The sequence below is a fragment of the Gobio gobio genome (genome assembly GCF_949357685.1).
Source record: "Gobio gobio genome assembly, chromosome: 15".
Classification (NCBI taxonomy): domain Eukaryota; kingdom Metazoa; phylum Chordata; class Actinopteri; order Cypriniformes; family Gobionidae; genus Gobio; species Gobio gobio.
Window position 1 is genome coordinate 41,404,533 of NC_137108.1, and position 27,812 is coordinate 41,432,344.

The following is a 27,812-nucleotide window of genomic DNA, read 5'->3' on the forward strand; positions in this document are numbered from 1 at the left end:
ATAAGGTTTCATTTGTTAACATTGCTTAACTACATTAGTTAACATGAACTAACAGTGAACAACACTACAGCATTTCCTCATTGTTAGTTCATGTTAGTTAATGCACCCAAAAATGAAAAGTATTCTATAATTTACTCGCCCTCAAGCCATCCTAGGTGTATAAGACTTTCTTTTTTCAGCCAAACACAATCTGAGTTATATTAAAAAATATCCTGGCTCTTCCAAGCTTTATTATGGGAGTGCGTAGAGTAGAGTTTTTAAAGCCCCAAAAAGCGCATCCATCCATCATAAAAGTAATCCATAGGGCTCCAGGGGTTAATAAAGTCATTCTGAAGCGCAGCATATCCATATTTATAACTTTATAAACTATAAGGTGTGTAACAATATTTCCCAATATAAAAATGCAACAATATGTATCGTGGATAGTGACAATATTTATCGTGGATAGTGACAATATGAATTGTGAATAGTTCACCCAAAATGAAAATGAGGAAAAAATTAAAGTTTACAGAGTTTGAGTGTCAGTACTACATTAAACTGCCATATATAATGATCAGTATGTATAGCTATATTGTATAATAATGCAAGGGGGGGATATATGTGGGTCCGGATGCCAAATGTCTTATGTTACCAGTAAAAATACGTCAATACGTCATGCGTCACGTCAGACTTGTGTACGGCCGTTACCAGAAGCCAGTGATTATCGTTTATAAAGTTACAAATATGGATACGCTTTGTTTCAGAAGGCCTTTATTAATCCCCTGGAGCTGTATTGATTAATCGTATGATGGATGGATGTACCTTTTTAGGCTTCAAAATATAAGGCACAATTCACTCCCATTATAAAGCTTGGAAGAGCCAGGATATTTTTTAATATAGCTCTGATTGTGTTTGGCTGAAAGAAGAAAGTCTTATACACCTACGATGGCTTGAGGGTGAGTAAATTATGGGATCATTTTCATTTTTGGGTGAACTAACACTTTAACTAATGAGACCTTATTTTAAAGTGTTACTCATAGAAAAGAAAAAGTATTTAAATTGAATTATTTATTTAAAAAAAATGTCACTCTAAGATCTAATATAAAGACAAACAAACAAATAAATAAATAAGAATTGGTTGACAGTGTGGTCTGTCGGGAACGGCGGTCATAGGAGCAAGTAAAAGAGATTTCCTTCAGCATATTTCCCATTAATTCACCCCTAAACATCACAGGGATAAAAAAAAAAAACTGTTGTTGATCACTTTATATGTCAGTCAAATGGCTCCTTTTTGTCTAAGTGGGGGGGGTTCTGCCAGAGTAAAGTGCAATATGGATGGACCACATTTTATGTCAATAATAGACAAGCTGTGCAGGACTAAAGTTATGGACACAAGCTGTGCAGGACTAAAGTTTTGGACACAAGCTGTGCAGGACTAAAGTTATGGACACAAGCTGTGCAGGACTAAAGTTTGAGTCCACATGTCCGACTCACCTCTCTTGGGGAACGGCAAACCAGTACTCATGCTTGCGGTCACGCTGTGCGTACTGCTGCATTGAGGCGCTGGCGTTGGACACAAAAGTCTTCTTCATGGCCTTGCCCACTCGCAGACACAGAAACTTGTGAGACTTCTGCCTCTCCTTGGACAACATGAGACCTGCAACACAGAAACAAAGGCTCATCCTAAAAGCACGGCTAAAACGTCTTTTATAATATAAAGAAATAACTGCAATTAAAATGTTGCTTATAAAAATATGAATACAAAACTATGGGCCAGATTTAAGAAACCCTCTTTTGGTGTTAAAAAACTAATGTCAGGATTTACTAAAGACATGCCGTGAAAAAGTAGCGCTGAAAAGGTGTAGATAGGGTTGATTTTGCAGCTGACCTTATTGCATATGCATTTGTAGGAGTTTCCCTTTCAGACGCAAAATTTATGGGAGGAGAGTTACAAGGTGATTCACTAAGGTTTGACCTAGTCCATTTACTGCATTATTTACAGCATTATTTTTTTTATTAATTTGCGTGTCGTCAGTAGATCACACACTAATTCACAGTAATACATCAATCATCAAGGACCACAGTATTTCAATAGTGACTGGAATAAAAACACTGTGCCTCAAATGAACTAAACCCTGCCGGGAGATCAGATCCAGAGCTGAATCCAATGCATCTTTTGTTAATAACTGATTAGAAGGTCAGCGCAGCGGGAGATGTAGAAAGAAACACCTTACACCAGTGCTTAGGAGCCAAAGCCATTTACACAGCCAATGCAACATTAATCTACTTACACTGCAGCACACAGTGGGAGGGCATTCATTTTCAATGGGCTAATTTGGTGTGTAATTCAGATGACTTTTAAAGTCGGTCCTGAGCTGTGGTAATAACCCCTTGTGATTTGTCAGAATGGTTCAATGATTCAAAAAGGGACATTCGCTGGGACAGGAGTCAAAGGTTATTCTCATGTCATTAGGCTGATTAGTATTGCTGTTGAAAAAGTAAGGGGAAAATAACGTTATATTGTTTAAAAAGTACATTTTAGTCTTTTGAAGTTTAAGGGGTCATGTCGTATTTTTTTGTCATCTTGAAATATTTATATTTGAAAAATATATATATATATATATAAAAATACACTCTATTGCCAAAAGTATTAGGACACCTCTTCAAATCATTAAATTCAGGTGTTCCAATCACTTCCAAGGCCACAGGTGTATAAAAGCAAGCACCTAGGCTTTCAGACTGCTTCTACAAACATTTGTGAAAGAATGGGTCGCTCTCAGGAGCTCAGTGATTTCAAGCGTGGTACCGCGATAGGTTGCTCCATGTGCAATAAGTCCATTTGTGTTCTCTGGAGTGATAAATCACGCTTCTCTGTCTAGCAATCCGATGGACGAGTCTGAGTTTGCCGGTTGCCAGAAGAACGGTACTTGCCTGACTGCATTGTGCCAAGTGTAAAGTTTGGTGGAGGGGGATTATGGCGTGGGGGTTGTTTTTCAGGCGGTTGGGCTTGACCCCTTATTTCCAGTGAAAGGAACTCTTAATGCTTCAGCATACCAAGACATTTTGGACAATTTCATGCTCCCAACTTTGTGGGAACAGTTTGGGGATGGCCCCTTCCTGTTTCACCAGTGCACAAAGCAAGGTCCATAAATACATGGATGAGAATGGTCAAAAATTCCCATAAACACACTCCTAAACCTTGTGGAAAGCCTTTCCAGAAGAGTTAGCTGTTATAGGTGCAAAGGGAGGGCCAACTCAAGAATGGGATGTCATTAAAGTTCATGTGCATGTAAAGGCATGTGTCCCAAAACTTTTGGTAATATAGTGTATATATAAACTTTATGTATATATATATATGTATTATTATTAATTTAAATATATATCTGTTAATATTGTTATTTCATAATATATTAAACACAAAACACATTATGTTGATATTGCTGTGCTTCCATGTTGTAATGCTGTGATGCAAAACTTCAAAAGTCATATGGACTACTTTTATGATGTTGTTTTGCAGCTTGTAAACATATAAAACTAAAAAAGAAAAAGAAAGTAGGCAGATGTCTGACTCCATTTTCACACATTAATAAAACAGCATCTATACTGCTTCATCCACACTACCTCATCATGACTGGACTTTCTTAAAAACTAATATGCATCGTTGACATGTGGGCGGTCACATGTTCATGTTTTCATCTGATGTCAGTAATCTGCAGATGTTCGCTTTTAACTCTTTTATCCCACAAGATCTAGGAAACGGCTTGATTTGATTCCTCATGATATCACACCTTTAACTCACTCCTGAGCTCATTCTAAAAGCTGGATCAGCCGTTAGTGTTGAATAACTATCAGTAGATGATGACTCATACGCTGGGATGGAAAGCATCTTGGGGCAATACAAAGAGCTCAGCACGTCTAGAGCTGAAAAGCATGGAGGAATAATGATAGAAATATACAAGTGAGAGTCTAAAAATGAACATTTCATTATCTGCTTTTTATTATAAGAATATGGAGCCTAGTGGACATACTGCTCAGCCCTGAGTAATAGCGCTCTGGCATCTCATGTGTATATCATACCATTGTATTATTTGCACCTGTACCACTGTACCTTCTAAATACCACAGCATATGAATATGATAATCATTCAGTTCCTTGGTATAGGGTTATAATAAGCTCTGTACAACACAATGCAAATTTTAACTGAACCTTAAAGGGATAGTTCACCCTGAAATGAAAATAAAGCCATCTTTTACTCACCCTGCTGTTGTTCTAATCAGTATCAATACAAAATCGACACCTCAGGCAATAAATACAAAAACTAGTTCAATAATTGATGTCAATAACTTGTGATTAATCACATTATTTGTAGATAATATATTAACATTTTCAGCTATACTTTTAAGAAAAGAACAGCTTGTTGTTTCTGATGTATGTAATGTTAGCGTGCATGTGTAGTTTTGATGGGCTTTAGCTTATCTTGCTGTCAGACAGAGGGCTGCTGGCACAGTCGTGTCAAGAGATCAAAGCAGCGTGTAAAAGCCGCGGTTAAGTGTCCCTGCGCTCCCTCAGGTGATAACAGGTGAGCCACTATTCATTTCCCAGCACTCTCTCGTCTTGCCATCAACAAAGCCACACAACACAAGGTTATCAGCACTTCCCAGCATGCCTCATCCCAGACACCAAGACAGAAGCTTACTTTGATAGTAAAATGTAAGAACGCTGTCAATGCTGGTTACAATGACATTAAATGTGCATGCTGGCTCGAGAGAAAGTACTGAAACTTTATACTGTTTAAACATTTCAGGCTATTGCGTTTTTTTAAAGGCACAATTTGTAATTGCTAGAGGTCGCTTATTCAAAACAAAGGCATAGCTTGATGATGCCTTGATTTCGCTGTTTTATCATATTAGATACATTTGAGTGTGTTGAAAGTAATGTTATAATGCATTCTGTGTGTTCGCTCGGCATTTGTTGCACACTGCAGTAAGCTAGACTGATATTAGGCATGGTAAAACATGGTACTCGCGGTAAATCAAGAAAACGAGATTTAAACAATAAGACTAACTGTGTTGAGCTATATAACAATGATTAGTTTTCTGTTGATGAATGTATCCAAACTGTTGCTCACCTGTCTAATAAAACATAATATATTAAAACGTTGTGGCGAGGGGGGCGTAGTTTAGTGAGGTCTGCAGATGGGTCTCATCTCGGAGACTGCGTCCTCTGGAGGTCGCATTTGAAGTCTTATTTAAGAAAAGTAACCATAATAAAATGGACTGTTATTCCTCGTTAGGTGTAAAATACTGTAATGTCTTTTTTTACTTTGCAATCTAACGGTTACTTTTTTAAAAAATTAGACCACCTTGATGACGTATGCAGCCTTCAAAATGCGACCTCCGGAGGACGCAGCATCCGAAATGAGATGCAGCTAGAGCCAGGAGAGAAGCAGTGAGAAAATGGGTCAAGTGCAAATGACAAACACCTGTGTCTTGTTTCAGAAATTGGCATGGAGAGACCGGATAAAGCCACCGGGAAACGAGCAGCAAGGGAGAGAGAGAGAGACTGACTGAGGACTCGTATGTGTGTGCGCTGAATGCTCTGCAGAGAGCTGCATCATTGATAGTGTATTTGGACTGAGTTTATTGAAGCACAGTGAAAGCGACTTTTGTTTTGAACTTTGAAAGAGAATAAAGCACGAGTCTCAGTTAAGCCGACCCTGTCCTTTTCCTTCCTTATTATTGAACTTGTTACAAGCGCCAAAGACGTGTTTCCATGGTTTCTACAAAAAAATCGAGGGTAGCGCGGGTATAATGTCATGGACATGGTCTGTGTCCTGGTTAAAATTGCCTATTTCTCTGTATTTAAACATTCTTGGAAACATTTGGGATACAACATACACTCACCTAAAGGATTATTCGGAACACCATACTAATACTGTGTTTGACCCCCTTTCGCCTTCAGAACTGCCTTAATTCTACGTGGCATTGATTCAACAAGGTGCTGAAAGCATTCTTTAGAAATGTTGGCCCATATTGATAGGATAGCATCTTGCAGTTGATGGAGATTTGTGGGATGCACATCCAGGGCACGAAGCTCCCGTTCCACCACATCGCAAAGATGCTCTATTGGGTTGAGATCTGGTGACTGTGGGGGCCATTTTAGTACAGTGAACTCATTGTCATGTTCAAGAAACCAATTTGAAATGATTCGAGCTTTGTGACATGGTGCATTATCCTGCTGGAAGTAGCCATCAGAGGATGGGTACATGGTGGTCATAAAGGGATGGACATGGTCAGAAACAATGCTCAGGTAGGCCGTGGCATTTAAACGATGCCCAATTGGCACTAAGGGGCCTAAAGTGTGCCAAGAAAACATCCCCCACACCATTACACCACCACCACCAGCCTTCACAGTGGTAACAAGGCATGATGGATCCATGTTCTCATTCTGTTTACGCCAAATTCTGACTCTACCATCTGAATGTCTCAACAGAAATCGATACTCATCAGACCAGGCAACATTTTTCCAGTCTTCAACTGTCCAATTTTGGTGAGCTTGTGCAAATTGTAGCCTCTTTTAACTATTTGTAGTGGAGATGAGTGGTACCCGGTGGGGTCTTCTGCTGTTGTAGCCCATCCGCCTCAAGGTTGTACGTGTTGTGGCTTCACAAATGCTTTGCTGCATATCTCGGTTGTAACGAGTGGTTATTTCAGTCAAAGTTGCTCTTCTATCAGCTTGAATCAGTCGGCCCATTCTCCTCTGACCTCTAGCATCAACAAGGCATTTTCGGCCACAGGACTGCCGCATACTGGATGTTTTTCCCTTTTCACACCATTCTTTGTAAACCATAGAAATGGTTGTGCGTGAAAATCCCAGTAACTGAGCAGATTGTGAAATACTCAGACCGGCCCGTCTGGCACCAACAACCATGCCACGCTCAAAATTGCTTAAATCACCTTTCTTTCCCATTCTGACATTCAGTTTGGAGTTCAGGAGATTGTCTTGACCAGGACCACACCCCTAAATGCATTGAAGCAACTGCCATGTACTTGGTAGATTAGATAATTGCATTAATGAGAAATTGAACAGGTGTTCCTAATAATCCTTTAGGTGAGTGTATGTTAGTGGTTAAGTAGTAATAAGTAGTTGTTTTTGGATATTTTAATCCAATAATCTTAGGTATTGTGCTCATATCATCAATTTTATTATAGATTTTAATAAATTTATATATACATTTTTATATATATATATATATATATATATATATATATATATATATATATATATATATATATATATATATATATATATATATATATATATATATATATATATATATATATATATATATATATATATATATATATTAATTTGTATTTTTATTAATATATTATTAAATTAATGAAAGTAATTAAGTATAAAATAAAAACATCAATTAAAAAAATTCTATGACCCCTTTAAAAGGTGCTCATCACAGATTATTCAGCATCACAAATGGCAGAAAGACAGAGATTGTAGGACATGTTCTCGTACCCTCAGCAGAGCTCAGTCTCTGGCTGCCCTTAGGTTGTGGCACATTCTCTCTCTGGGACTGCTGGACGCTCTCTCGCTGCTCCTTGGCTTGTTGCATAGTGTGACTCTTCCACATTTTCCTCAGCTCCTCTACGTCCGTCTCTGAATCTCGAGTACCCACTCTGGTCAGTTTAGCCCCATCTGGGCTGCTTTCCTGTTCCGTGGCCTCGACTGCTCCAGGGGCCGAGCTCTGAGAACCTGAGGAAGGGGCGACTCCTTCGGTCTGGCAGTGGGGTGGTTGCTGGTGGTCCTTGCTGGTGGTTGTGCTTGGCTGTTTGGAGCTCATGGAGGTGTTGGGCTGGGCAGTGTCGCTGGCTGGTTCTCCCTCCTCTGGCTTTTTCTCCTCCTCCTCCTTTGTAGGACTGCTGTCAGTTGTCTGAGGTTCCTGGAGGAGGGTCTGCACGGATTGAGACGAGGCTCCTGATGACTTGTCCTCCTGTTGCAGCTCCTCTGTGGACTGCCGCTCCTCCCGGATGGGTGAAAGCTCTGATTCGGTGAAGACATCCTCTGAGAAGGAGCCCTCGGTGCTGCGGGGGGCTGTGCTGGCGCTGTCGTAACCGTCCCGCAGACGCTGATCCGTTTGATGAGAACTTCCAGAGAACATGGCTTCAAAATCCCTGTGGTACAAACAGAAAGAATGAGAGTCTAATATTCTAATAATATATATATGAAAATCTTTGATTCAGTCTCACAGTATTCTTCAATGGTAAGCGCATAAATTCAATTCAATTCAATTAAAATTTATTTGTATAGCGCTTTTCACAATACACATTGTTTCAAAGCAGCTTTACAGAAAGTGCATTTCATAAATGTACATTGAAAAATGTTAGAAAGAGAATGTTAAAGAAAAATGTTAGAAAAAGTTAATCAATCATGTATTAATTTAGGCCATAACAACGCTGCGTTGAGTCATAAATACGGCAACATTCACTATCACAGATACCATTGCACAAATATTTTTTAAAAACTTAGTTATGTCTGCAGTAACATAAAATAATAAACAATACAAGGACTGAACCATGTATTTTTAAAATTCATTCAGTGAAAAAATTATCATTATAATTTGTATTATTAAGAAGCTTCAATATTAATAATAATAATAATAATAATAATGTAAATAATTATTTTATTTTCTTCACACTATTATTATTAAGAAGCTCCAATAATAATTAAATAATGTGAAGAATATTTTATTATTATTAAGACGCTTTATAATAATAATAATAATAATGTAAATAATGATTTTATTGTTTATTTGTATTTTTTTATTATTTTATCTTTTAATTATTTGATGTTATTTACATTGTTATTATTATTATTTGTGAGCTTTTATAATAATAACAGGAATTATTATTTTTTTTAAATCTTTTTTAATCAACATAAGTGGAATTATGAAACTTCAGCTGTTTTTTTACTACAGTATAATGCGTGACTAAGGTAGCAGTTAGCGGGCTATGCATGAGAAACTTTTGATTCTCTTATTCGCTGTTTCCTATCACTCTGACGCTTTTATCTTAAATGTAAAACGCACAGACTTCTTATCGTGATGTGTCATTTTAGATGTGTCTTCTGTACTGCAGTTACAGCATGAGACATCTGAAAGACAAAGGCACAAATGACGTGTGTCTGTCTGGATGGCGCTTTAGTAAAAAGTATGTGGGAGGTGGATGGCAGTACATAATCAAAACCATTTGGAGCAATTAATACATGTTCAAGCCAACATAAAAGTGCGTAAATGAAGAGTAGGTCCCTCTGTCTGTACATCTGCACGATCAAAGGCGTCTGTGCTTCACATCCACGACTGAAACCCTGCAGTGAACCCCGTCTGACTGATGAACCAATGAACACAGCTCTGAGCTGAATAAAACACATCATCATTCATAAACCAACAGAGGATATAAATATCTGGGGGTGGAAACGCTGCTAAAATCATTAACTTCTTATTACAAATCGAAATGGGTGAGTAATTCAGATGTAGGCGGCTGAAATCACGCTTCATTAACCTTAGAGTAAAAATCCATTTCCTGTATAATAAAGCTGAACGCTGGATATCTAAAATAATCGTACAGCAGCGTGGTTCCTCATGCTAACCGCAGACAAAATACTGATTTGTCACATGAGAGATCTTTAATCAAGATAAGACATCTGAAGATGAATCCAATTAATAACGAGTAATGCCACTGCAATTTTCACTTTTCATAATCTTTTATAATCCAAACCATTAGTCTGGTGGCTCAAGTCATTTTTATAATGTAATTTTTTGGCCTTTGTGCCACTCATTGAAGAGCAAGGAGAAGAACTTGGTTTGCTTTCTATTAAAAGTGGGGTAAGTGTTATTTCAAAAATGCTTTAGTAAAAGTGTCTCGGGCCGAGTCCCAAAACAAACTTTTAGCCAATCAGCAGTAAGGGGCGTGTCTAGTAATGATGGGGAGAAGAGAGCGCTCAATGCACGTCATTATTCAAAAGACATGACACAGGATGGACATTAGCCTACACTCTAAAAAAAAAAAGGTTCTATATTGCACCAAAAATGGTTCTTGGCTCGTAATCATAGGGGAACCTTTTTTAGTGCTATATAGCACCAATTTTGGTGCTTCAGTGGTTCTTCAGCGGTTCTTCAGAGGTTCTTCAGCGGTTCTTCAGCGGTTCTTCAGAGGTTCTTCACCGGTTCTTTGACTAAGGTGCTATATAGCACCTCTAAAGAACCGCTGAAGAACCACTGAAGCACCAAAATTGGTGCTATATAGCACTAAAAAAGGTTCCCCTATGATTACGAGCCTTTTTTTTTAGAGTGTAGCGACCAAAGATGCCAGATAAATAACAAAAGTGGAAAATGTCTATGGAACAAAAGAAGGCTTACAATCAGGCAAGAAGTATCAGCTTTCCAGTGCTGGAGAGAACTCAAGGACGCCGAGGTTGCTTTATTTCTTCTCGATAGGCGAGTAACATCGATTTTGTTGTTTCACAGAACTAATATGCTAGCTTTTGCTTGAATATACAAGTGAGTCATATTCGCTTGTTTGTCCATTTGCAATCGTATTGTCGTTCACTTCAGCGATGATAAAGACTCATTCATTTCTACACTCGATAAGCCTGGAGCGTCTAAACCTCCTCCACTGTCTGTTTCAAGCATCAGCTTTGTGTCCGAAAAGTACGATAATATACTCCCAATATATGTTTGTTTCCTTTGGTTCCTCTTTTCGTGATCAATATAACCCTCTAATCTTGTCATAATTATAATATGTTCGTTACTTGGACTGTCGTGCTCGTGCCATCGAGTTGTTCATGAGAACTGTGTTTGTGTTTTTGGGATGGAAGGGATGACTTTTTCATTGAACATTCGGCCTGGATTACCATAGTAACACACATTGCTTTCACTTATTGATGACATCATGACCCTCGGCCGGCTGGCACAGCAGACTCCGCCATAGTCGTTGCGTACGTATGTGTGGGGCGGAGCTATCAAAACAGGGGCGAGACCCTTTTGGGGTAAGGGCGTATTTGTTTTGGTGATTTTGGTGACCAGAAAGCACTTACCCCATCTTTAAAAACTGATTTAGAATGAAATTCGATTGGCTTCAATTAATGATTCGCTACTGTATTTTATTAAATGCATTTATAGGATTATTTAAATACTAATGTGTCTTAGGCAAGTAATAGACCTTATTTCAGGATTATTTAATGAATAGAAAGTTCAAAAGAACAGCATTTATCTGAAATATAAAGCTTTTGCAACATTATACATGTCTATACTGTCACTTGATCAATTTAATGCATCCTTGCTGAATAAATGTATTAATTTCTTTAAGTCCCCCCCGAGCCCAAATATTTTTATTCAGAGCAGCGCCATGACAGATATGAATAGAGCCCTATGATTTCTGTGATGCGGAAAACACGGAATCCAGTCGTAAAAACTGAATTTACTGTGTAATGCGGATTCACAGAATTTGTCACATTTTTTATGAATAAATAAAAGCAGTACACAGTACACTCAAATTATGATATAGACTAGTGTCTGTGAATATTAAACCACAAAAAGACCATTTAAAGATAAATCCTGCATGGTCTGTGTGTCTCGGTGTGAATGAAAGGCACAGACATGCTGTTTCATTTACCACAGTTTCGTCAGCAGAACAATCCAAAAACTAAACAGTAAGTATTTAACCAAAAATTTAATAACAGTACAACCCACTGAAGAGATGTATGTCTATCCCTCACAGCCTCACTTTCCTTTCAAAAATCAAAGATGGCGCTGTTGCGAATAAGGTCTATTGACAAACAAAAAAACTGGTTTAATCTGCTGAGGTGTGTGCCGTGCTGTGACAGTACAAAGTGAGAGGTCTTACGGGGGTACGGAGTCACGGATCTTGCTGTCGGTGATCTCTCTGTAGACGGCTGCAGACTGAACCTCATCAAGTGGACACATGATCCCGTACTCCTCACAGCCTCGCTCCAGAACCAGAGGGTCCGTCCGGTGAGGGTCAAACATGATGTTGTTGGGTGTCACTAGCAACACCCCACTAACAATTCCCTGTGACAGAGGGAGTTACACATGAACACACATTATATATACATATATTATACACACATTATATATATATATATATATTTGAAATGTTTATAATAATAAATAATACAATTAAAATACACTACCAGTCAAAAGTTTGGAACAATTTTTTTTCAGGATTATTTAATGAATAGAAAGTTCAAAAGAACAGCATTTATCTGAAATATAAAGCTTTTGCAACATTATACATGTCTATACTGTCACTTGATCAATTTAATGCATCCTTGCTGAATAAATGTATTAATTTCTTTAAGTCCCACATTTTTTTTTATTTTTATAAATCTTACCGACCCAAAACTTTTGAACGGTAGTACAATGTTCCAAAAGCTTTCTATTTCAGATAAATACTGTTCTTTTGAACTTTCTATTCATCAATGAATCCTAATAAATTTTTTTTTACACAACTGCTTTCAACATTGATAATAATCATTAATGTTTCTTGAGCAGCAAATCAGCATATTAGAATGATTTCTGAAGGATCATGTGACACTGAAGACTGGAGTAGTGATGCTCAAAATTCAGCTTTGCATCACAGGAATAAATTACATTTTAAAATATATTAAAATAGAAACAAGTTATTTTACATTTTAATAATATTTCACAATATTACAGCTTTTTTGTATTTTTGATAACATAAATCCAGCCTTGGTGAGCAGAAGAGACCTTTTTTAAAACATTAAAAAACCCTGATGTTTCCAAACTTTTGACTGGTAGTGTGAATTTTATAAAAATGATACATATATATACATATATATAGATGTGCATAAATTCTAGATATGCACATTAAAAAATGTATGCACTATCAACTGAGTTGGATACATTTTTTATCCGATAAGGCAACATGCGCATAAACCACGATGAAAACATATTTACCGAATAAAATCCTCAATGCGCATTAAAAAAAACATGTGACTTTGCGGCTGAACCAACCAGCAGACCGATCTCATTGCACAGCATCTAAAATGTTGGTCATTCTGAAATGCCTGAGCAAAGTCTGTTATCAAAGTGGTTCAGTATAATTACCTACCAGAACTGTCTTAAACATGGCTGCGTTTCCAAACAGCAGGCATCCGCCTCCAAAATGCAGGATAACATGACCGTGTTTATTATTATTAATAACTTTAATATAATTTTATATTACTGTTTTGCATGTACGCTCTGAGTAGTAATATATTTTATCTGAAAATGATTATATACAGTGGCTTCTCCTACTGCATCAACTTAAATTTTTCTTACTGTTATTTATCGCCAGTTTATCAGGAAGTGATGATTTTGTTCTTTTCGACTCGCTGGATGCAAACTTTATTTGCAAATGCTTTATGCAATATTCCAATTTTGCGCTTAAGTTATATTCGCAACTTTGGAAGGAAGCATAGCTAGCGTCACATGATCCATCAGAAATCATTCTAATATGCTGATATGAAACATTTCTTCTTATTATCAATATTGAAAACAGTTGTGGTGCATTATAAATGTATGGAAACCACAATACATTTTTTGGGATAAATAGAAAGTTTAAAATAATTAATTTCAAATAGAAATCTCTTGTAACATTACAAATGTTGTTAGTCGCATCAATTTAATGTGTACTTGTACTGTATCTATCTATACACACACACACACACATATACACATACACAATTATAAATGTCTTCATCACTGAAAGTTTTGATAAGTCAGAGTAAGTGCGTTCATTCAGTAGCGGATCCATCAGAATGATTAAAACAGATCTGAGCTGCATTTCCCAAATGCATTGTAAGCCTAAGTAGATCACAGAGTACTTTGGTGCATCTGGTTTACGATCAATTTAGGCTCACAATGCTTTTGGGAAATGCGGCCCTGAATTTCTTTTTTTTAACGATTCATTAAAAGAATTTGATGATAAGAGTCACTTGTATGTGAACCAGACCATGCAGATCACACTGCAACACAACTGTTTAGTGAATTCACTGTATAAGAGCTGGGTGGTGAGAGCAGGACATTTTTGACAGTATGAGAGAGAATCATCTCCGCACTAACATCCTTACACTCGGCAGGCATAGAGATTCACTAAGGAGAACAGATCAGTGTCGGAGACAGCAGCTCAACTCCTACACTTTAAGCAGAACTTGGAACTCCTTGCAGTTTTGCAGTCTTTTGTTTTCCCAGAGGACAGAGGAAAAGCAGGGGTCTTATTAATGAATAACCGGAGGACTCCTCCATAAGTTAACTTTGTGCAACTTTGGAGACGTTGCCAATTAGAAAAGTCGAACACTGACTCACCTTGCCATCTGTGATGTACTTGCAGTTGATTTTGAGGAACTTCTCTGTCAGCGCCTCTTCTTCCTCAGAGGTGGAGGAAACCACACGGGAGGACCGCAGGCCAGAGAAGGCTGGAGGGGCAGTAGCATCGGAGCGAGGTGGACAACTGGAGTCCTGAGAGACAGAGACGGGACAGATCACAGCGAGAAATAAAGAAACAGCAGCCACAAAAAAATGACTTTGGTAAATACAATGTTTTGTCATGAAAATATAGATGGCGCAGGCTGATAGGTCCTTAACTCAATCTGCTTGCAATCACACCATTCTCAATAGGGCACAGCTGAATTGTTCTTTCTGTATCAGTAGCCAATGAGCTTGCTGCTCAACCTTCAAATACTGGTCAGCATTTGCTGTAGCAGATGCAGCGCACTTTCAGAAACCCTCCACCTTCCCCAGCTCCACCTGTATAGATCTGCTGCAGGTAATTCATGTATGTTATATTGTACAGCAGCAGCATGTCTTACTTGCTCACAGCAGCATGTCGTGTAAGTATTGGCAGTAGCAAGTCTCGTACTTGCTCTGCAGCAGAAGCAGCGTAGCAGATCTTTTCTGCCAAGACCAAATATATCAACATATCAAATCACAACAGCTATTGTTACTGCAGTAAAATCAAAATAAATGTATATAGGATCTCCAGAAACTTCATTTTTTTGACAATAGTGATGGTCAATACCAGACTTTTCTTGTGTAAAAATTACTGCAGAAAAAATTTAATTTGGTGGAAACTATGACTGTAGGAAAGAAAAATCGCAAATGAAATCTCAGTCTTCCTTCAAGATAGAAAATCCATTAAATGCAGAGCTACTTTTGTCTCCTGTTTCACATAATTTTGTCCTAAGATGTGAGCAATATGTGAGAAATCTCGAGTGTCTCCTCGAGAGTTTCAAAAGGGATCTCAATGTCTTAAACGGTCCTCAGATTTTGCAGAAATCCTATAGTCTTCAACCAAAAGTCAGAGATCTCAATTTGAACTCAAATATTTCTCATTAAATCCTTCCAAGACCAAATTATCACTTAAGTCTCACATCAGACACGCCCCTTGAAACAGAGCATTCAAGCCAGAGGGCTAAAATCAGTATAGAAAAAAGGCTTTTTATTTCTAAATTATGACATTTTTTTATGTAAAAAACATACTAACAATATAAGTACACCTCAGGAAACATTATAAAATAATAAAAATAATCCATGCCATGGGACCTTTAAGGACTGAATAAAATCATACTGATCTCAGACTGGTCTCATACTGGCCGCATATTGGTCATCCTGGACTCAATCTGAAACAGGAAGCAGCACAGGACTCTGGGTAGTGGTGTGACTGTGTGTGTGTTTGTTAGAGAAACCATGAATACTCGGTGCCGACAGCGGGGGCAGAGAGTGGGCGCTGGGTCTCCTGCAAACACAACCTCCTGCCCACAGCTGTCTGCTTTCCTCCGACACACATTTCCACTCTCACCTCTCTCTACACACACATACACAAACACATCTCAGAGCCGACTGGAGCAAACTGACACTGATGGGCCAATGCTGGGGTAGTGACTACACAAGAGACCACTGACTCTTCATCTCTCCTGCTCTGTCTTTCTTTCTCTCTCTCTATAAGGCAGTGGCAGTGTTTACAATAAAGATCCTGTCACAGCACATTATAAATCTGTGGAAATCTCACTACTAAAATCACAGACGCTCGCAACTGCTGTGCATCTCAATTATAGTGATTATGTCATCAATGAAACTCAATGGGGCACATATACACTCACCTAAAGGATTATTATGAACACCATACTAATACTGTGTTTGACCCCCTTTCGCCTTCAGAACTGCCTTAATTCTACGTGGCATTGATTCAATAAGGTGCTGAAAGCATTCTTTAGAAATGTTGGCCCATATTGATAGGATAGCATCTTGCAGTTGATGGAGATTTGTGGGATGCACATCCAGGGCACGAAGCTCCCGTTCCACCACATCCCAAAGATGGTCTATTGGGTTGAAATCTGGTTGTCTGTAGGGGCCATTTTAGTACAGTGAACTCATTGTCATGTTCAAGAAACCAATTTGAAATGATTCGAGCTTTGTGACATGGTGCATTATCCTGCTGGAAGTAGCCATCAGAGGATGGGTACATGGTGGTCATAAAGGGATGGACATGGTCAGAAACAATGCTCAGGTAGGCTGTGGCATTTAAACGATGCCCAATTGGCACTAAGGGGCCTAAAGTGTGCCAAGAAAACATCCCCCACACCATTACACCACCACAGTGCACAGTGGTAACAAGGCATGATGGATCCATGTTCTCATTCTGTTTACGCCAAATTCTGACTCTACCATCTGAATGTCTCAACAGAAATCGAGACTCATCAGACCAGGCAACATTTTTCCAGTCTTCAACTGTCCAATTTTAGTGAGCTCGTGCAAATTGTAGCCTCTTTTTCCTATTTGTAGTGGAGATGAGTGGTACCCGGTGAGGTCTTCTGCTGTTGTAGCCCATCCACCTCAAGGTTGTGCGTGTTGTGGCTTCACAAATGCTTTGCTGCATATCTCGGTTGTAACGAGTGGTTATTTCAGTCAAAGTTGTTCTTCTGTCAGCTTGAATCAGTCGGCCCATTCTCCTCTGACCTCTAGCATCAACAAGGCATTTTCGCCCACAGGACTGCCGCATACTGGATGTTTTTCCCTTTCCACACCATTCTTTGTAAACCCTAGAAATGGTTGTGCGTGAAAATCCCAGTAACTGAGCAGATAGTGAAATACTCAGACCGGCCCGTCTGGGACCAACAACCATGCCACGCTCAAAATTGCTTAAATCACCTTTCTTTCCCATTCTGACATTCAGTTTGGAGTTCAGGAGATTGTCTTGACCAGGACCACACCCCTAAATGCATTGAAGGAACTGCCATGTGATTGGTTGATTAGATAATTGCATTAATGAGAAATTGAACAGGTGTTCCTAATAATCATTTAGGTGAGTGTAGATATAGACTACCATTCAAAAGATTGAACAGTAATGTACATAATTCATTATACTGTTACAAAAGATTTATCATTCAAATAAATGTCATTTGAAAATCTTTCAAAAAAGTTAAGTTTTCCACAAAATATTTTTTACATTGATGATAATAAGACATGTTTCTTGAGCACCAAATTTGAATATTAGAATGATTTCATGAGGGGTTTTTGAAAAAACCCCTCATGATGACAAAAAGACGGAGGACCGTGACGTCGCCCGGTATGGCGCAGCCGGGGCCCCACCCTGGAGCCAGGCCTGGGGTTGGGGCTCGTATGCGAGCGCCTGGTGGCCGGGCCTTCCCCCACGGGGTCCGGCCGGGCTCAGCCCGAAGGAGCGACGTGGGGACACCTTCCCGTGGGCCCACCACTCACGGGAGGGACCGTAAGGGGCCGGTGCAAAGCGAATCGGGCAGCAGTCGAAGGCGGGGGCCTAGACGACCCGATCCCTGGACACGGAAACTGGCTCTTGGGACATGGAATGTCACCTCGCTGGCGGGGAAAGAGCCTGAGCTTGTGCGTGAGGTTGAGAGGTTCCGACTAGAGATAGTCGGAATCACCTCCACGCATGGCTTGGGCTCTGGAACCACACTCCTCGAGAGGGGATGGACTCTTTACCACTCTGGAGTTGCCCATGGTGAGAGGCGGAGGGCTGGTGTGGGTTTGCTTATAGCCCCCCAGCTCTGCTGCCATGTGTTGGAGTTTACCCCGGTGAACGAGAGGGTCGTTTCCCTGCGGCTTCGGCTCGGGGATAGGTCTCTCACTGTTGTGTGTGCCTACGGGCCGAACGGCAGTGCAGAGTACCCGACCTTCTTGGGGTCTCTGGGAGGGGTGCTGGAGAGTGCTCCGACTGGGGACTCCGTCGTTCTACTGGGGGACTTCAACGCCCACGTGGGCAATGACAGTGAAACCTGGAGGGGCGTGATTGGGAGGAACGGCCCCCCTGATCTGAACCCGAGTGGTGTTCAGTTATTGGACTTCTGTGCTAGTTACAGTTTGTCCATAACGAACACCATGTTCAAGCATAAGGGTGTCCATCAGTGCACATGGCACCAGGACACCCTAGGTCGTAGGTCAATGATCGACTTTGTGGTCGTTTCATCTGATCTGCGGCCGTATGTCTTGGACACTCGGGTGAAGAGAGGGGCGGAGCTGTCAACTGATCACCACCTGGTGGTGAGTTGGATCCGATGGCGGGGGAGGAAGCTGGATAGACTCGGTAGACCCAAACGTACTGTGAGGGTCTGCTGGGAACGTTTGGCCGAGTCTCCTGTCAGAGAGATCTTCAACTCCTGCCTCCGGCAGAGCTTCGACCGGATCCCGAGGGAGGCTGGAGATATTGAGTCCGAGTGGACCATGTTCTCCACCTCCATTGTCAAAGCGGCTGCTCGGAGCTGTGGACGCAAGGTCTCCGGTGCCTGTCGAGGCGGCAATCCCCGAACCCGGTGGTGGACACCGGAAGTAAGGGATGCCGTCAAGCTGAAGAAGGAGTCCTATCGGGCCTGGCTGGCTTGTGGGACTCCTGAGGCAGCTGACAGGTACCGACAGGCTAAACGGACTGCAGCCCGGGTGGTCGTGGAGGCAAAAACTCGGGCCTGGGAGGAGTTCGGTGAGGCCATGGAAAAAGACTATCGGCTGGCCTCGAAGAGATTCTGGCAAATCGTCCGGCGCCTCAGGAGGGGGAAGCAGTGCCCTACCAACGCTGTTTACAGTGGCGATGGGCGGCTGTTGACCTCGACTGGGGATGTTGTCGGACGGTGGAAGGAATACTTCGAGGATCTCCTCAATCCCGCCGTCACGTCTTCCATTGAGGAAGCAGAGGCTGGGGGCTCAGAGGAGGACTCGTCCATCACCCGGGCTGAAGTCACCGAGGTGGTCAAGAAACTCCTCGGTGGCAAGGCACCGGGGGTGGATGAGATCCGCCCTGAGTACCTCAAGTCTCTGGATGTTGTGGGGCTGTCTTGGCTGACACGCCTCTGCAGCATCGCGTGGCGGTCGGGGACAGTGCCTCTGGGATGGCAGACCGGGGTGGTGGTCCCTCTTTTTAAGAAGGGGGACCGGAGGGTGTGTTCCAACTATAGGGGGATCACACTTCTCAGCCTCCCCGGGAAAGTCTATGCCAGGGTACTGGAGAGGAGAATCCGGCCGATAGTGGAACCTCGGATTCAGGAGGAACAGTGTGGTTTTCGTCCTGGTCGCGGAACACTGGACCAGCTCTATACCCTCTACAGGGTGCTGGAGGGTTCATGGGAGTTTGCCCAACCAGTCCACATTTGTTTTGTGGATTTGGAGAAGGCATTCGACTGTGTCCCTCGCGGCGTCCTGTGGAGGGTGCTGGGGGAATATGGGGTCCGGGGTCCTTTACTGAGGGCTGTCCGGTCCCTGTATGACCGAAGCAGGAGTTTGGTCCGCATTGCCGGCAGTAAGTCAGACTTGTTCCCGGTGCATGTTGGACTCCGGCAGGGCTGCCCTTTGTCGCCGGTTCTGTTCATAATTTTTATGGACAGAATTTCTAGGCGCAGCCAAGGGCCGGAGGGTGTCAGGTTTGGGGACCACACGGTTTCGTCTCTGCTCTTTGCGGATGACGTTGTCGTGTTGGCCCCTTCTAACCAGGACCTTCAGCATGCATTGGGGCGGTTTGCAGCCGAGTGTGAAGCGGCTGGGATGGGGATCAGCACCTCCAAATCCGAGGCCATGGTCCTCAGTCGGAAAAGGGTGGCTTGCCCACTCCAGGTTGGTGGAGAGTTCCTGCCCCAAGTGGAGGAGTTTAAGTATCTAGGGGTCTTGTTCACGAGTGAGGGGAGGATGGAACGGGAGATTGACAGACGGATCGGTGCAGCTTCTGCAGTAATGCGGTCGATGTACCGGTCTGTCGTGGTGAAGAAAGAGCTAAGCCGTAAGGCGAAGCTCTCGATTTACCGGTCAATCTACGTTCCTACTCTCACCTATGGTCATGAGCTTTGGGTCATGACCGAAAGGACAAGATCCCGGATACAGGCGGCCGAAATGAGCTTTCTCCGCAGGGTGGCTGGGCGCTCCCTTAGAGATAGGGTGAGAAGCTCAGTCACTCGGGAGGAACTCGGAGTAGAGCCGCTGCTCCTCCACATCGAGAGGGGACAGCTGAGGTGGCTCGGGCATCTGTTCCGGATGCCTCCTGAACGCCTTCCCGGGAAGGTGTTTCGGGCATGTCCAACCGGGAGGAGGCCCCGGGGAAGACCAAGGACACGCTGGAGGGACTATGTCTCCCGGCTGGCCTTGGAACGCCTCGGTGTCCCCCCGGAAGAGCTAGAGGAAGTGTCTAGGGAGAGGGAAGTCTGGGCATCTCTGCTTAGACTGCTGCCCCCGCGACCCGGCCCCGGATAAGCGGAAGAAGATGGATGGATGGATGGATGGAATGATTTCCGAAGGATCATGTGACACTGAAGACTGGAGTAATGATGCTGGAATATTATATTAAATTGTAATGTTTCACAATATTGCCGGTTTATTGTACCGACCCCAAAATTTTAAATGGAAATGGTCTTAAATTCGTCCCTGTCTGCTGCCTTTGACATCACTGCTCATTGTCAAACACAATGTCTGTGTCAGAACACTATAAATAATAAAGACAACATTTTATTCACATATTCAACACATTTGCAATTAATATTTATAATTCAAAACTCTAGTTCTCACAATATCATCCCTGACAAGCACAGCGGCCTCTGTTCCCGCCCTCAGGCCTCAACATCGCACATCCTGCGTGCCGTGACAGACCGGCCCACCCATCAGATCCCCGAAAAAGCAACCAGAGAGTCAAAACATGCCTTCATGAAACCCTGTTCACAGTTACACTCTCCGCCTTTTCCAAACAGAGTTTCTCCTCCTCTGGCAGCCCAGGAAGAAGGCGTTTATCTCGCTCAGTGCCGGAAGGAAGGATGCCACCGGTGTAACGTGCATGGAAACGTAAATAGCTTTGTGTATTTCCAGAGCTCTGACGCTGGCTTGCTTTTTATAGCTCGGTTCATTATCAAAGCCATTATTATCCACCGGAATACAAAGAACATCTAGTGTTCCCGGGAAGAAGTTTAAAAGAACAAACGACGCCTTCCTGCATGCTGTAGAGCTTTATTTAGGATTTAGGGATGGATAAACAGATCAAAATTGACTAATCGGTTGGTTTTCAGAACAGATAAACTGTTCAGCCTTTTATGTTCAAACCGGAGTCGGACAATGATGTCCGACTCTGCACCCATGGTACGGCAGCAAAGTTCCATGATTACTACACAGGAATAAGAGTATAGTTCCTAGCCATATCGGTCTAGAAAATGAAAATCGCAACTTTTCATTTTCCGTCGGTCTTAGTACACAAAGTAACTATACACATCGCAACATGTAAATAAGAAAATGTTGCCGTTATTTTGTCACTTATTGAGCAGTAGGCTAGCTGGACCCATTTACCTCCAGTCTTTGTGCTAAGCTAGGATGGCGGTGGGTGCGTCAGACAGAGTTATGGCACGCACGGAGAGGAGAATGGTATGTATGGACTCTGGGGGATACGGTGAATAAGATAAAGTCCCAAAAAGTCGGCGCGTTCCTTTAAAAAGCGGTTTCTAAAAGAATAATATGTCCCTTTGCTTTGAACTTGTTGTGACTGTGCAGATGTTGTTTCTGCTCAAACAGCAGCATTACACTCTAATTAAAGTTAAAAAGTGAAATCATAATCAACCACCCCTTTAAAACAAATCTGCTTTTAGAATGAGAATGAGATCAATTGCAGGCCAACCTAAAATGTTTCTCAATTTGACCCTTATTAAAATGGAAGACATTTATTGCACTTATTTGTACCAGCCAATAACGTCATTCAGTCTTAAATGATCGACTCAGGTGGTCAATTCATAAACAACATTACTGCACCAGATCACAGAAATCAATGCAACTCAATTACTCCGGTACAAGGACTGACGGCTCACACACAATGACTTTCTGCAATGATAAATTTAGTCTACAAGAACAGCAGCTTCTTTGAAGTCTTTGGGTCAAGGAACATGCATTCAGTGCTTCTGGAAGAACATCTCATGATTTTTTACCAAACCACATCAAAGACACCGTGGGAGAGAGACCAACAGAATGTGTCCTCTGGCCGGGTGACGTTACTATCCAACATGGAGGAGGAAAAAAGTGTATATCTTCATGTCCTCTAGGCCATCTGGAGCTTACCTACGCTGGGCTGGTTTTACACGGCCTCAGTGAATCCAGCCTGGGGGAGACCAGTGGCTTGATTTAGAACCTAAGCCCGGGAAAAGGGCACTAACCCTGACTGCAGGGCTCAGCATGTGGGTGGTTGATATCCACGTGATCATTAGATCACCGCCGGACTGATCTCAACTTCACACACACCCTTAGAGTTCTGTTAAACTTCACGCAACATTTCTCCAGCTCATGTTAATGACTCATGTGCTATTAGTCTGAAGCAGTAGATGAGCACTCAAAATCTCAACAGCTCTGTTGTCATTATAATAAAATGAATACTGAGAATGCATAATGCAGCAGAAGGATGCTGTCAGCTGACTCTAATATTAACTGAGATCAACAACAGCACTTTGAGTTATTTGTCATCTGTGGATTTGTTTATTTGCAGCTGTTTGCCGTGAAATATTAGGACAACAACCTGGAGCTCCATCTGGTGACCAGAAACAGGTTCTGCATGGGAAAAGCTAAAAGTACATGACAGACATCACTGAAATAGGTATCTGCATTCTACTTGGAGCCATTCACATCCTTAGATTCAGAAATGATTAGTTTCTATGGCAACGCTCAAAATCCCAAGATGGATCCATATGTGGCTTTGTTGTTATTGAAAGCTAAATACTTTCTCACTACCTTAATTTATCTCTATATGCTCTTGCACAATCTTTAAGAACAAAGAAAAGGCACCAAGTAACAATTGATACAGTAAATCGGCATACAGTAAAATGCAGAGGTGCACTACCATTCAAAAATTTGGGGTTGGTGAGATTTTTTAAATGTTTTTGATCTATCAGGTATCTTTTGAAATGGCTAAATTTGCCAAACATTGGAACAATAATATTCAATTAGATTGGGTTACTATTGAGAAAACGCTTTCTTGGCCATACAGCCCTATTGAACATTTGTCTCCATGTTTAGACACAACCACAAATCCTATCATGAGGTATTCCAGAGAGGTATGGGCTAAGATTCACAAGATGCATAAAATATCACAATGTAAACAACCATACTCTTCCCTATGGCATAATTCTGCTATTTGTTTTGGGAAATCACCTATGTACTGAAGAAATGGCATATGAATGGCTTGCGCACTGTGGCAGACTTATTTGAACAGGGTGTATTTATGTCTTATAATAACCTTGTACAGAAGTATAATCTAAAGCGAGAAGACTTTGGAAATACCTACAAATTAGAAATTGTGTTTCTACAAAAATCCAGAACACGGGCGGAAACCATATCTTGGACTTCCTAACACAGCCTCATTCCCAACAAAAAGCCATGTGCTCAGCAATGACAATATGGGAAAAGGACATTGGGGCTGTAATTGGGGACGAAGAGTGGAAAATAATTTTGTCAAATACAGGTAAATACGTAAGAGAAGCTAGAGGGCAATTTACACGGTACAAAATCATACACAGGTTCTATCTGACACCTCTTAGACTTGGGTCTGACAAATAACGTTTGTTGGAAATGTCAACAGGTCAGAGGTACTTTTATTCACTGTATCTGGGAGTGTCCACTTATTCAACCTTTATGGCACCAAGTTTTAAATATTTTGCACAAATGGCTTGGAACAACAATACCATTACCATCAAAATGATGTCTATTGGGAGACAGGGCGCAGATGCCAAATATTTCAAGGGGAGAGTTCGCAGTGATCATGGTGGGGGTCTCTGTGATGGCTAGAGTCATTTTGAAACACTGGAAAACTCCCAAAACCCCAGAGTTAAAAGAATGGGTCAACATAATCACAAAGACAGCCTTGTATGAACGTTTGCTTTACAAACTACATGTGTCCCATGTGTGTATCCCATAAGGTCTGGGAAGATTTTTGGTCTTATGTGACGTTGTCTGTCCATGCGACACAACTCTGACTTCTTGAGCATCTTGCATCTACTACTAGACGCAAAATCATGTAATTATTTATTTATCTTTATTTTTCATATTTTTCTCTCTGTCTCTTTTCCCTCATTTTGTATTCCATTTAATTTTGTTAATTACAACCACTGTCTATATTTTGGCCTTATATTCAGCATTTGTATATCTGTAATCTGTGTTTTGTATGATATTGTCATGTACCGGATAAAAACAATAAAATTAGAATTATATATATAAAAAATGTTTTATACAACCAAAGCTGTATTTATATATCAAAATACAGTAAATAAATTATGTGGAAAATTTTTGAAATATTATAAAAATTTTAAATATCTGCTTCAGACATGATCCTGCAGAAATCATTATAATACGATGATTTGCTGCTCAAGAAACATTTCTTATTATTAATGTTGATCAGTGTATATATATATATATATATATATATATATATATATATATATATATATATATATATATATATATATATATATATATATATATATATATATGTATATATATATATATATATATATGTATATATATATATATATATATATATATATATACTCACCTAAAGGATTATTAGGAACACCTGTTCAATTTCTCATTAATGCAATTATCTAATCAACCAATCACATGGCAGTTGCTTCAATGCATTTAGGGGTGTGGTCCTGGTCAAGACAATCTCCTGAACTCCAAACTGAATGTCAGAATGGGAAAGAAAGGTGATTTAAGCAATTTTGAGTGTGGCATGGTTGTTGGTGCCAGACGGGCCGGTCTGAGTATTTCACAATCTGCTCAGTTACTGGAATTTTCACGCACAACCATTTCTAGGGTTTACAAAGAATGGTGTGAAAAGGGAAAAACATCCAGTATGCGGCAGTCCTGTGGGCGAAAATACCTTGTTGATGCTAGAGGTCAGAGGAGAATGGGCCGACTGATTCAAGCTGATAGAAGAGCAACTTTGACTGAAATAACCACTTGTTACAACCGAGATATGCAGCAAAGCATTTGTGAAGCCACAACACGCACAACCTTGAGGCGGATGGGCTACAACAGCAGAAGACCCCACCGGGTACCACTCATCTCCACTACAAATAGAAAAAAGAGGCTACAATTTGCACAAGCTCACCAAAATTGGACAGTTGAAGACTGGAAAAATGTTGCCTGGTCTGATGAGTCTCGATTTCTGTTGAGACATTCAGGTGGTAGAGTCAGAATTTGGCTTAAACAGAATGAGAACATGGATCCATCATGCCTTGTTACCACTGTGCAGGCTGGTGGTGGTGGTGTAATGGTGTGGGGGATGTTTTCTTGGCACACTTTAGGCCCCTTAGTGCCAATTGGGCATCGTTTAAATGCCACGGCCTACCTGAACATTGTTTCTGACCATGTCCATCCCTTTATGACCACCATGTACCCATCCTTTGATGGCTACTTCCAGCAGGATAATGCACCATGTCACAAAGCTCGAATCATTTCAAATTGGTTTCTTGAACATGACAATGAGTTCACTGTACTAAAATGGCCCCCACAGTCACCAGATCTCAACCCAATAGACCATCTTTGGGATGTGGTGGAACGGGAGCTTCGTGCCCTGGATGTGCATCCCACAAATCTCCATCAACTGCAAGATGCTATCCTATCAATATGGGCCAACATTTCTAAAGAATGCTTTCAACACCTTGTGGAATCAATGCCACGTAGAATTAAGGCAGTTCTGAAGGCGAAAGGGGGTCAAACACAGTATATATATATATATATATACTGATCCCAAACTTTTGAATGGTATGGTGATGGTCACAAAGGTCAAAACAGAGTTTCCAATGATAATAACTAGCAGTGCTAACTTAACATGACCTCATAACCTCTGTTGATCAGCAGAGTTTCATGCTGTTATTGACTGAAGCAAAGCACCACAAGAGTTTCTGGGCATAAAATCACACCAGTAACACGGGGACAAAGTCACCTTTCCAAGTGTCACACCAGAAGCCACTGGTAATTAACACTGGCCATCTCTCTAGCACGCACACACAGTCTCACCAGTCTCTCACTCCCTCTCGTTTTCTTGTGACACAGACTAAATTTAGCATACAGCAGGAAGGGCGGGTGAGATCAGGATGATACGAGGCAAAAACTCCACAGGAGAATCAATTCAAAGTCACCAGATTTCAGAGACGGTGTCAGCGCTGCTTGTATAGTCAGACTTTTGATTATCGGTACACAGTCTCATCTACTCGACCAAGAACCAGCCATTTAGACAGGAAAAGACCATGTGACTGACCAACGACTGGTTGTCTTGTTAACATGAAATAATCGAATGACTAAATGAATTAACAATTACCATTCGTTTTTTTTAATTTTTTTTTATAAATATCAACACAACAATACACAAGTTGACATAATGGGATAGACAATATTTTAACCTAGAAGACCAGACAAACAATCATAAAATCAAAAATATAAAAAATAAAAAAACTAATAAAAATAAATTAATAATTGAATAATAATATTAATGATAAATTGAGTAAAATTTAAATAAATGAATTTAAATGCAAGTAATTAATATAAACAAACTAATAAATGTTTTCCACAGTTCTTACATATTCATCCTTTGATCAAAATAACTCTGAATATAAAATAATATGAATATAAAAATGAATGAATGAATTAACGTTTACCACAGCATTCACATATTTTCCTCAAACTACCGTGGTACTACCTGGTATTTCCTGGCTTATATACTTATTTAGGACATATTACAGCAGCAGTAGATGTGAGAGAATCCATCTACTTTCCCAAGCAAATAAACTGCACCCTGTGGTCAGCGTTTACTATTGTTCTTCATTACACACAAACATGCCAGGGCATCCACTTTAATAATTAATACAAGCTCAGTCTGTAGCATTGCAATAAGGGCGCCGTAATTAAAAGATTGTTCCAGCCTGGGAAAAGAGCTGTTTGCTTTACTGAAGTGCTTTCTTTACATTACTGAATCAAACCGTACCCGGCTCACCCTGCTGTGTCTCTGGGGGACTGTAGTGCGCAGGGAAAAGACTCTCTTGAGGAGGTCTGAGGAGGTCAATGAGCAATGCTGTACTGCCTATTGTAACACGCATGCAAGTAGGTGATGCATTCTCAGCATTGCCAAAAGGAGCGCTCTTGCGAACATTACATGAACGGTCTTTTTCCACAGTCAGTTTTCTCTTTCAGGTAACCTACTGTCAGGAGAAGAGTCTCACTGTAGCCTGCGGTGGACATCAAACCCGGGCCACATCTAAGTGTGACA

At 40.9% G+C, this 27,812-nt stretch overlaps 1 protein-coding gene across 2 annotated transcripts in view; it reads right to left on the reverse strand.

The window, feature by feature from the left end:
• Positions 1–27,812, reverse strand: part of oxr1a (oxidation resistance 1a) — an 88,832-nt gene that overhangs the window by 18,609 nt on the left and 42,411 nt on the right. For both annotated transcript variants that reach the window (XM_079837857.1, XM_079837856.1), the window contains exons 5-8: positions 14,381–14,533; positions 11,898–12,082; positions 7,513–8,168; positions 1,474–1,636 (exon numbers count right to left, since the gene is read on the reverse strand). In XM_079837857.1, coding sequence (XP_079693983.1) covers positions 1,474–1,636; positions 7,513–8,168; positions 11,898–12,082; positions 14,381–14,533 — 1,157 coding nt within the window. The remainder of the gene's footprint in view (positions 1–1,473; positions 1,637–7,512; positions 8,169–11,897; positions 12,083–14,380; positions 14,534–27,812) is intronic.